The 12,169-nt window shown below is 38.4% G+C and overlaps 1 protein-coding gene across 1 annotated transcript in view; it reads left to right on the plus strand.

Annotated features, from left to right (window-relative positions):
• Positions 1-562: 562 nt before the first annotated feature.
• LOC135081835 (syntaxin-7) overlaps positions 563-12,169 on the plus strand; it is a 30,236-nt gene continuing 18,629 nt past the window's right edge. The window contains exons 1-7 of the mRNA XM_063976614.1: positions 563-1,009; positions 2,368-2,592; positions 4,131-4,296; positions 5,142-5,270; positions 5,369-5,458; positions 5,848-5,937; positions 6,034-6,123. Of these exons, the coding sequence (XP_063832684.1) occupies positions 2,372-2,592; positions 4,131-4,296; positions 5,142-5,270; positions 5,369-5,458; positions 5,848-5,937; positions 6,034-6,123 (786 nt within the window). The 5' untranslated portion in view covers positions 563-1,009; positions 2,368-2,371. The remainder of the gene's footprint in view (positions 1,010-2,367; positions 2,593-4,130; positions 4,297-5,141; positions 5,271-5,368; positions 5,459-5,847; positions 5,938-6,033; positions 6,124-12,169) is intronic.

The raw sequence follows: 12,169 nt of genomic DNA on the forward strand, positions 1-12,169 counted from the left end.
TAAAAATAGAAAAACGATTTACTTACTTGAATCGGGTGCAGCTGGACAATCGAAGCTGTGGTTTTGTCCAGGGTGCAGGTACATCTTGTGCTGGAAAAAAAGAGAAAATAATTCATCATCATTGAAGAAATTAAATAGGTAGGTATCATAAATCAAGATCTATCAAGTTAATTTGTCAACTCACATAAAATATAATTTTAAGTTCACTTCTAGAAAACAAATAAGATAAACACTTTTACAAATACATTATTCACCATCAACCGTGACAATCGCAACATGAAATAAAAAATCATTTGAAATTAATTTGTGATAAAAAATATGCGAGGGTAAACTTTTCGTTTCAAGGAAAAACTTTTCCCTCCTTGCCCTGACACCTGTGGATTGGGAATGGGAAACGAAGCAGTTTCTATGTAAGCGCCATCTCTTTTATGTCTGGCGCACTACTTGCTACTTATAATGTATTAGTTATTCGCAATGATTAACTTGCGATTAATTTAACTTGTCACAACTACGATAAATCGTTTCAATAAAGTTTATGATAAGCCGTAAAATCTTTTAACAAATAAATAATCAATAAAAGCCTACAACTTTAAAAAATAATCCGCTTCCGCAGCTGACGACTTGACAGCTGATTGTTGACAGCAAACGTCATCGTCGACCATCGTCGATTCAGTGAATTTTTCTATGTGAAAACTTAGTGTGAAAACCGGAATATAAGCAGTCCTAATTTACATTTTAAGGTATATTACTAAACATTCCGGTTCTAAATACTTATCTAATACACGTTTTTTAATAGTAAAGGCGAGCAGCACGTACCATCCCGAGTGAAAACGTAGTAATTGAGATTATTTTTATGCCATTTGCGTTCTTTATTTTCCTTTGTGATGATAAGTGATTCCATGAGTAATCAGTGTTATTGTGAATCATAACATTAATCTGACTTATCTCCACATGTGTGGATACTGGGAAGCGTAATTTATCAAGGACTTGACAGGATTTGACCAACTGGGTAAAATATTTTCTTTTATTTAATAGCATATCTTTCAAACTTATTACTGTATTTTATATTAAAACTATTGTGCGTCCTGTACTCTGAAGTTGCTTTCAATGATTTCTAACAAGATATTTCATAATAAAATGTTATTATAATCACCATTAATCAGGGACTTCTCTATGACTTCCTTATTAATTTTTAAATTAATATATTTACACCCATAAAAACAGGTAGGCAATGATTTGAACCTAATTTTCATATAAAACTTAGGAACAAATACTACGTAATAAATCTCATGAAAATATTAGGTATCTTAAGTTCTATAAAAATCTGATTAGAATCAAACACTTTTAAATAACTACACATCAAAAACTGTAGCACTCTGTTCTGTAATTTGGTGAACATTTTGTTAAATTGCATCAAACTTTTAGAACAAAATCAATAAATCAAGTTATTTGGGTTTGGAAATTGATTAATCAGCATAAATTTTGCACAGTGTGATTAAAATTTAGCAACAATATGATTCAGTAAATTGAATTACCTTTTTAAATTAACTGATTGTTGAACCCAATTTAGATTGCAAATGTTTTAATTTATAACTCATTATTACTAAACATTTAAGTAGCAATTAATATTGTGTGCTAATTTATCTAATCTATCTAATAATACAAATTTTAATACCATAATTATATTTAAAACTTATGAATGCTTTGCTTTCGCCTTTACATGTTCTTTTATCTATTTTAAAACCAATAATTTTCATTACTTAACCGTCTATCAGGTGAGCACTGCCTTATTGCCTCATCAACCATAATGTAGGTACCACTAATATAATTATGATCCTATTATACACCACTTCCAAGCTATGTCAAGGAAAGGAAAATTATGTGCATCATTATTTTAATAACTAGACAATCACTTACAACATAACTTACAATTAATCTGCTTCTGTCATGTGGGCTGTGGTTAATGATAAGCCTTGGACTTAACATTCCTTTACAAGCTTCTAATCAGTAGATTCAAGCATGCATTTTACCATCTTGGGGACCACCACTCATACTGCTTTCATCACTTCACTAATCAAGGGCATACCAAAAAGAGGCAGAGGGCTATCCCTCCCTCCTGAAAATGGTACGTCCCTACATACCTTGTCTTATATTTCTAATCGTGGAAAATCCTGCCTAAATAATATGCGGCAGTCTAGCCTGAGGAGGTGGTGTGGGCAAGCAAACTGACTACCTCTCCTAGCTCACATCGGGTCTGGCGCAAAATGTGCACTTCGCAAAATGCGCACTATCCCATACTAATCCGTCAAACCCCTTATATACTTTGCTTCACACAATCATCACTTACGCTTCACATAATTCCAGAAGCACAATGACCGAGCGAGAGCCGATAACTGGGTCGAGCCGTGACTACGGCGCCACGGCAGCGCCTCCAGCGGTGGGCTTCGCGGACTTCAGTCCCACTGAGCTCTACAACTTGAGCGAGGGCATCGCAGAGAATGTCAACTCAGTCAACAGCGGGCTGAGGTCGCTCGAGAAGATGATGAAGCAGATAGGGGGTCCCCATGACAGTGTGCAGTTGAGGGATAAGATGTAAGTGAATCCATCTAAGTTGTTCAAAATTTGTCTAAAAAAGGAACCAGCTAAGTCGTGTAGCGTAGTAATTAGTCATACCAGGCCTGTTCATCTCCGCGAGTTTACATCGAAAACAAAACACGCACGATGGCCCCCTACAGGAGTACTATTCGACAAGGCCTCACATACGAGCGAACATTGACTCACGCACGCGTATTCTTGTGTATGATGGAAGAAAATGGTGTACTAAATACTGTGCAGTATTTAACTGCCTAAATAATAATAAAAACAGAATATACTTTTCTAAGTTGCCTGAATACACTGAGAGATAAATAAGTAGTTAATATTATTCATGATAATTCATGCTAAATCATGTATTTCCTCCGCCATTTTCTGCAGTTTGGCACCTCACGTCACATCATTTTACCGAAGTCAGCCCTATAGCTTCGGCGCAGTACCGATCACTGATGTTTGTCAACAAAATGGTGCTTGACTCTTGAGACAAGCTAAATTACACCATATTGTTAATGACATTGAGCATACATTTTTTTAAATACCTTCGCGAAGTAAAACTTCTGTAGGTACGTAGTACTTATTATTATTCTGTGGTCATACTGCATATTAACACAGTGTAAGAAAGTATTAGCAGAAAGAAGTGATGACTGTAACATACAAAACGACTACATGTAAAATCCAGAATGGCGAAAGCGAAGAGGTAGGCAAGGCAGTGGTATCACTATGATGTTACATACAAATGGCCAGTGGTGGTTACTTAGTATGGTGTACGGAAAGAAGCTACGACCTTGAACGAACGTAAATATGAGTCATAAAGCAGTTGCATAATTCCTATGAGTTATTTTTGTTTATCAATCCATAAGAGGAGTAATGTTTAACTGATATCAAAACATTTGCAGCTGTTTACAATTTCTATGTATTTATGTATTCTAATAGGAAGGATAACAGTCGCTGCTGATATTAACGGTCACTTTAGGTACATAATGATGGATTGGTTATAGATGTTGAGCAGTTTTCCCGAAATATTCTGGCTGAGCTGCAGCCAAACCAATTAGTTTATATTAAAGAGTGCAAACATTTGGAATAGGTGGTGAATTACTGGTTAATAACCGGTGAATATTGAAGAATTTTATCGGTAAATATTGCAAATTGTATAGCATTTCTTCATATCAATAGATAGGACTGCCTAAATTGTGCCGTAAAATAAAAATAAAAAAGTGGTTTTTAGAAGCCCTATCATCATCATTTTAGCCACAGGAGGGTCACTGCTGAACATAGTCTCCCTCGCCCAATGTTATCATATTGGCCGGTTTTAGCGGCCTGCATCCAGCGCCTCCTTGCTACCTTTATGACTACTAATATCTTCGGTCCACCTTGTGAGTGGACGTCCCACGTCTATTTGCAGCAAATAAATGACGTTTCGATGATGCGGGCAGCGCAGGACCGTTCATTGTGGAAAACCTTGGGGGAGGCCTTTGTCCAGCAGTGGACGTCATTTGGCTGAAACGAACGAAGTGACGTTAATAACTTTATCACTTCAGCCACGACTGCCAGCAGTCTGTGAACGCGTGCGTCTCAGCCACGGCGCGGGACTTACAAAGACTCGGAGTTGTGGTGCGGCGCGGGGACAAGCCGCAGAAGCTGCAGGTGGAGCGCCTCACGCAGGCCTTCAAGGACGCGCTGGCCAAGTACTCCGCCGTGCAGAAGGTATGCACGAACACCCTACATGCTACTACCGTCCACAGTGCGTCGTAGCGTACTAAACGCGTATTCATCTTTATACCCCTGATGCCTTAGTGCGAGTTTGCATTGAACGTCGTCGCTTTTAGTTCTTGAAAGTATCCGCTAGGAACGCTGTACAATCTGTCATACATTTAATGTCATTTTTTACGCAGTCGTCGCAGTCATCGCTAGGATGACATTTGGTATTTACTCCCACTAAGCCCACTAGTGTACGCCTGCTTGCAACTTACATACAAACATATCTTATGTTTTGTTTTCGTTTCTGCCAAAGACTTCCACTGTTGGACAAGGCCTTCCTCCAAAGGTTTCCAGAACAACCAAACCTGCGCTGCCCGCATCCAAGGTGCTCTTACCGCACCTTAGACCTTACTTTATAGGTGACCTAAGAGATATGGAACCTTGCACAGCATTGTTTAAGCGAAAATGACCAGTCTTTTCTTCCTTCTTAGAAATATATCACCCAAACCATACAGATTAAAAGCAGAAGAGGCAGGGCTTGTTATTATCTGGTGAAGAACCGTTAACTGCTAAACAAAACGAGTTCTTGAGTGGAAATCGCGAGTCGGCGAGTGTAGTTCAAGCCTTTGTAAGACTCTCTCCAGCTAGGTGACTAGCAAAAGATCAACCGCAATTTATTACTACTTTTATCCTCCAGGACCAGGAGTTACCATACTACCCGTGGCTTATTACAATACAATACAATACAAAATAATTTGTTGAATTTAAGACATACATTAACATTTACACTTGTAAATATTATATATTTTTATTAATGCCTGTTTAAATATCTTATTTCCTCAAATTCCCAGGAGGTGTCAGAAAAGATGGCTGCCCATATGCCGCGGCCGGCGCGCGTGCGCAACGATCCCGCCGCGCTGGAACAGCAGGCCATAGCGGACGACGAGGAGGCCGCGCTCGTCGCCAACCAGCAGGCGCAGGTATCTTATGTAGACGGAATAGGGGCGATATTGCAACGGCCCCGCCGCGCTCGATCGTGCCAACCACCAGGCGAAGGTATCTTATGTAAACGGAATAGGGGTGGTATTGCAACGACCCCGCCGCGCTGGAACAACAGGCCATAGCGGACGACGAGGAGGCCGCGCTCGTCGCCAACCAGCAGGCGCAGGTACCTTCATCATCATCATCATCATTTCAGCCATAGGACGTCCACTGCTGAACATAGGCCTCCCCCAATGCTTTCCATGTTGATCGATTGGTAGCGGCCTGCGTCCAGCGCTTCCCTGCTACCTTTACGATGTCGTCGGTCCACCTTGTAGGTGGACGTCCCACGCTGCGTTTTCCGGTACGCGGCCTCCATTCCAGAACCTTTCTGCCCCATCGGCCGTCAGTTCTGCGTACTATGTGCCCTGCCCATTGCCACTTCAGCTTGCTAATCCGTTGGGCTATGTCAGCGACTTTAGTTCGTTTACGGATCTCCTCATTTCTAATTCGATCTCGCAAAGAAACACCAAGCATAGCCCTCTCCATAGCAGGTACCTTGTGTAGACGGAATAGGGGCGATATTGCAACGACCCCGCCGCGTTAGAACAACAGGCCATAGCTGACGACGAGGAGGCCGCGCTCGTCGCCAACCAGCAGGCGCAGGTATCTTATGTAGACGGAATAGGGGCGATATTGCAACGACCCCGCCGCGCTGGAACAACAGGTGCATGGTGCATGTACCTTTTGTAGACGGAATAGGGGCGGTATTGCAACGACCCCGCCGCGCTGGAGCAACAGGCCATAGCTGACGACGAGGAGGCCGCGCTCGTCGCCAACCAGCAGGCGCAGGTACCTTGTGTAGACGGAATAGGGGTGATATTGCAACGACCCCGCCTTTCTCGATCGTGCCAACCAGCAGGCACAGGTATCTTATATAGACGGAATAACACTAGGCATAGGTACCTTGTGCAGTGGGAATAGAGGCGATATTGCAACGACCCCGCCTTTCTCGATCGTGCCAACCAGCAGGCGCAGGTATCTTGTGTAGACGGAATATGGGCGATATTGCAATGACCCCGCCATGATCTAGCAGCAGGCGCTGGTCGGCAACCAGTAGGCGCAAGTATAGCTTCTCGTAGCAGAGTACTTGGCAAAGTCGCTAACTGTCTGTATGCTTATTAAGTCCTACATCTTTGAAAGTACGCAACGGACTATAATGCAGTTTTCAGCAAGGATGATTCCAGACTCCAGAGAAAATTTTGTTCACTCTTAGCTCGCTAGTTTATTGATAAAATCTTAACAGTGTGATTTACGAAAACTTTTCAATAAACGTAGTAGAGATGGATGGACGAAATTGGTGAATGAAATGAAGCTTGGTCATCACCGTTTAATGTCTTACCAAAGATTTAAATGAGCTGAGATTAAGGCTTGGTATTTCTGCTAAAGTAGGTATTTCGCGCTGTCAAAATCTGCGCGCGCAATACTTCGCCGAAGACAGCGCGCCAAAGAGCTCTCGCGGCTACACAGTATAGAAATACGCAGTTTAGAAATACGCAGTTGGTTGGTTCAAGCGTCACACTCACAGCACTTTCTAATACAAATCATATCCAAGTGATACAAATTAAAACAACTTTCAAAATTTTTGGGAATACAGGGTGTTAGGTAAATGGGTATATGAGCCGACACTAGCCCATGTTAACATGGTCATATAAGTGGTATGGTGAAGTCAGAAAATTGATATCTTCATTTTAACTTTTTTAATTTTAATACAAATCGGAACTTGTAAAATATATTTTGTATGAAAATTAAAAAAATTAAAATCATGATATCAAATTTCTGACTTCACAATACCATTTATATGCCTATGTTAACATGGGCTAGTGTCGGCTCATATACCCATTTACCTAACACCCTGTATATTTAATTTTTAGAATCGAATAAATATAGAATATAACTGCCAAAGTAAACACGGTTCAAAGAGGCGTGGCGTCACCCGACCTTCCGGAAGTTCTGCGCCGGCTAAAAGAATTTCAAGATTACTTCACCCGACCTATCGGTAGATCTTCGGGAGCTTGAGCGATTGGAAAAACATTTTATGATCAGTTACTCGTAGTAGCGATTATTTAGAGCTTGGATAATAAATTATAGTTGTTGCAATTCACAAAGCTTTGCATGTAGTTAATTACATTAATCAGTACACGCATCAATTTTGTTCAGTCTTTTTGTTTATTAATAAATAAAAATCCCATCAAAAACAATACTTGTCAAAAAAACCAAGTCTCGCAACTCAGTTGTTCTACGGTAAAACGTTGTGAGATCAGTTGTTCTACGGTAAAAAGTTGTGACAAGTATTGTTTTTGATGGGATCTCATTTCTTTTTGTATTTTGTAGACAGCAGTTATATATCTAGAAAACTGGACCGAAATTGAAAAATTTTACTCGACTTGGCGGTTGCACTACCATGCCCCCAAATCTCATTTCTTTTTGTATTTTGTAGACAGCAGTTATGTATCTAGAAAACTGGACCGAAATTGAAAATTTTTACTCGACTTGGCGGTTGCACTACCGTGCCCCCAAATATTTTAGTTTTTCCTTGATTCATACACCAAACACTACTTATATTCCAAATTTGAAGCTTCTAGGTCTGCTAGAAGTGCCTTAGAGTTTTGATGATCGGTGAGTCAGTGAGTCAGTGAGTGACAAAATTAAGTAACTTTGACCCGTTATAATTCTTAAACTACTGGTTCAAATTGAATAAAATTTTAAATATACCGTGTCTTTACAATGCCTGCATAGCTAATGAAAATTCAGCCTTCTAGTTTTATCCACAACGAAGTTACAGGCAGTCGAAAATGGCCTGAATTGCTTCGAGAAAAGGATGGTACGGCCGTGCCGCTTTTTTGCTCGACTTGGTGGGGGCACTGCCGTGCCCCCAGATATCATACTAAAATTGCATACATATTTGTTTGTATTGTACTGGGTGTTTTCTTTCCATAATTTATGTATAACGTATGTACGGCGGGGCTCTGTATCAAAAATCACTATGAGCAATGAGCATCACACACGGTTACCTGGAGTGCATTACCGCAGCAAAATTTTTATAAATGTTGTGCTTTAGAGAGTCGAGAGTATAGCAGATAATTAGTCCATCGTGAGAAGAAATTTGTCCACTAATAGCAAAATTCGTTCAAATTATAGTTTTAAAGTTATTAGGAAAACACAGATTTTGCTGGGGTAACGTTTCAAACATTACCCTGGCAATTTTTTTTTTTTGAAAGTCGTTCTATCCCGGAACCAAATACATGGATAGATAGCTCTTGTTGCGTAGTAATTTGTCCACGAATAGCAAAATTTGTTCGTGTTCCGGTTCTCAAGTTATTTAGAATTTTGCTGGGGTAATGTTTTGTGATGTTCCAGATCTCGTAAATGGCTTAACGCAGAAGTTTGAAAAAAATACCAATGATAGACCTTGATATGTCCAAATAAGTTCAAACATTAGTCATTGATTTGAATGATAAACACCAGTGTAATGAAAAGATTTCAGAAAATCAGATAAAACGGATTTGTGAGTAAACCAGTACTCTTACAATCGAATAAAAAGGTGTAGCATGTACCCTTGGTACACCTTTATAACCACAGTATGTTTTTGGCTAAAAGATTCTTCTATCTTGCAGTTTAGACTTTTATTACAGACCTCAGACAGTATTTTTGGAAAAATTTTACGCATGGTGGAGGAAGGGACGCTCTAGAGCAGTGGTTCTTAACCGGTGGTCCGCGGACCACTGGTGGTCCCTGGAGGCATTCCAAGTGGTCCACGATGTGCACTTGCACACCTTGGTCAAAACCACTTTTAACTGATTTTTGCAGTCAAACTGGTTTTGACCGATTATGAGGTGGTCCCTGACAAGACAGAAATTTGGTGAAATAGTCCCTCATAACTTAAAGGTTAAGAACCACTGCTCTAGAGACTCAAAACTACAAGGATACACATGAACTCCAGTTTTAAATCCGTTGACATCTGCTGCATCTGCCATCTTTTTGGCTAGAAGATTCTTCTATCTTACAGCTTAGACCTTTAGCTACAGACCTTAGACAGTATTTTTTATTATTTATTTGTGTCAGTGTGCTCTTCTAAAGAGTGTAAGACGATTGTATGTAGGTACTATTAAAATGTAATTTTAACTCATTGGTTTTGTCTCATATTTGAGGAATGTACTATGTATCATGAGTAGAGTCTTCGTTTAAAAGGATGCGAACGATTTAAATTTCAATAGGTAGACAAAATTGATAATATTCTTAATTATCAAAAATTTAAGCTTTCTCCAGTAACACTGATATTATTATACTGTGACTCATCAAAGTCATCATTGTCAAAAATATTGACAAATCGCGAACTGTCACGGCCAAAAAACTGACACGCGTCCGTCCTCCGTAAGCGCCACCGCGCGACTGATTGAGATTGTCCAAGCCGTCATGGACGATTTTTTCCACATTTTTTAACATAGTAACTAAATAAGACGCAATATAAAAATTTCATCCGTTAAAAGCCCTCAAGTTATTTCTGAACTTTAGTTTAGTAAAAGATTTAGAATCTCAAATCGCTTATTTTAAAAATAAAACCATAAATAGAAAACGAATAGAGGTAACTTTGGGAATTTATTCTATCGAGTCAACTTCATCAAATCGTGTTTCCATCCGTTAATAGCCCTAGAAAATATCCTCAACTATGCCCAATAAAAATCTTAGCCTTTAATTTTACTGTTTAGTACCTCAAAAATGAAAAATGAAAACCTCATTTTCGCCATTTTCTCTGCTACCCGGCCTTAAAAGTGAGCTGTCAGACGCGTAATTTTAACGGGACAAATTTTTAATGTTATTTTACTGTAATTTCGTGTAATATTGTGATAAATTATACTGAAATCAAGTCTATATCGTATAAATAATGTATACGAATGTTATACGACGAAACTACATAATATTTAAGACAAAAAAGTGAAGACAAAATTTCGTCAGCTGTCAACGAAAAATCATCATAAATTCAAATTTACGGAACAAAATAACAGGGGAGTATTCTTTTTATTCATTAATTAAGTAATATCTATGGGTAAATTACATGTATTTTTCATTATACACTGAAATTATAACAGTACATTCCCAACGTTGAGGTTATATTTTCATGTAAATAGTCTTATTTTTGCCTTAGAATTCCTCAATTTTAAACTTTATTCTGTAAAATAATACAATGCGTGTAAAAGATCCTTTATTATAAGTGAAAATAAGTAGACAAATTATTTACCAGTTATTTTAACAAAAAATTCCTACCCACACAACTTAGCTTTACTTTATAAATTGGTTATTTTCTGTACTAAGACTCTTAAATGCTAATAAGATAGTATTAAAATACAGATCCCTAATAGTCTATCACCTACTATTATTGCCAAAATCACTAAAACCCTTTTTTTAATTTTTTTTCTCGGTTCTTCGATCGGGATCGCTACACAAAATCCTATTTCCATTGGTAAACTTCACTGCAACAAGCTTCAAGGATGTTGACCCGTAAGGCCACCATGAAGGACATGGAAGTTAAGTTGAGGCAGGCTCTCCTGGACCTCAAAGCTTCACGAGAGGTCAGCGACCAGCTGCTCCGGGAACGTGAAGACAGTGAACAGGAGATCCAAAAAGTTGTAAACAGGAACTCACAACTGAAGAATGAGCTTGCCGAGCTTCATGGCAAATATCTAGACTTAGCGGAGCAATGTTTGAAGTTGCAACAAACAGTGAATTCGTTCAGTGAATGCAACAACACTCATGAGCAGGCTCTGGATCGCATCCATGACCTTGAAAAGAGCCTATGTGAGTCACATAAAACCATAAAATCTATGGAGGAGGAAAAACAGGTTCAAGAATTGAACTCAACCGTGAGCCTGTATAATGAATTGATTAACAGTGATCACGAATTGAAGAATCCAACTATACCTATAATAGACTTGACATGTGATGTGTCTTGTTCCGGTCCAGCAGTAAAGTATCAATTTAATAGTAATAATAAACTTAAAAAATATATTAAAATCAAGAAATTTATCAAGAAAACCAAAAAATTAATTAAATTTCAACGTAGTATACCTAAACAGTTAATTCTAATGAAAGAGAAAAATCTTTTAAAAGAAAAGCTTAAATCATACAACTTAATAATAGAACAAAACAAAAAGTTGTATGATGACAATACTTTAATCTTACATGAGAAAATCGATGACTTGGAAGTTTATCTTAAACAGATCCAATCTCGGTATGAAATGGCACAGAAACAAATCAATGAACATGTACTGGCCACTTCCGAACTTGTTGACCTATGTAATTATAAAACTGAGCGTTTTGAGTCCTTATCAAATAAACATTCTTGTAACTGTATTAATGGCCTTCAGCCCATTATAATACCAAAGTCTACTCAATCTGAGTCGGGGCAGGACACATTCACTAAATCCCAAACTAATGTAACTGATTTGCCTAAAAAAATTAGTGCTACCTGTAATGAAAGGAAAACTTTTATTTATTCTGATCAACTTGGTCAAGGGTTAGGTTCTATGCTCAGGGAGCACTTGAATACACAAGTATTGAACTATTGCTATCCGGGTAGGTTTCTTACAGAGATAATTTACGAAATTAGTAAAAACCAAAAATTAGATGAGAACTCCAATGTTATCATAATGTATGGTAATAGTTACTTAGTAGATAAAAAGAGTATAATTCAGAATATTGACCAACTCTTGGATTTGCAAAATAGATTAAAATTTAAGATAATTTTGTGTGCTTTACCCTATGTAAATTCAGGGTATAATTTCAATAAGATCAACAAGAAAATATTTGATTTAAATATACTAATGTATAACCTGACTTA

The sequence above is a fragment of the Ostrinia nubilalis genome, chromosome 20 (genome assembly GCF_963855985.1).
Source record: "Ostrinia nubilalis chromosome 20, ilOstNubi1.1, whole genome shotgun sequence".
NCBI classification, from domain to species: Eukaryota; Metazoa; Arthropoda; class Insecta; order Lepidoptera; family Crambidae; genus Ostrinia; species Ostrinia nubilalis.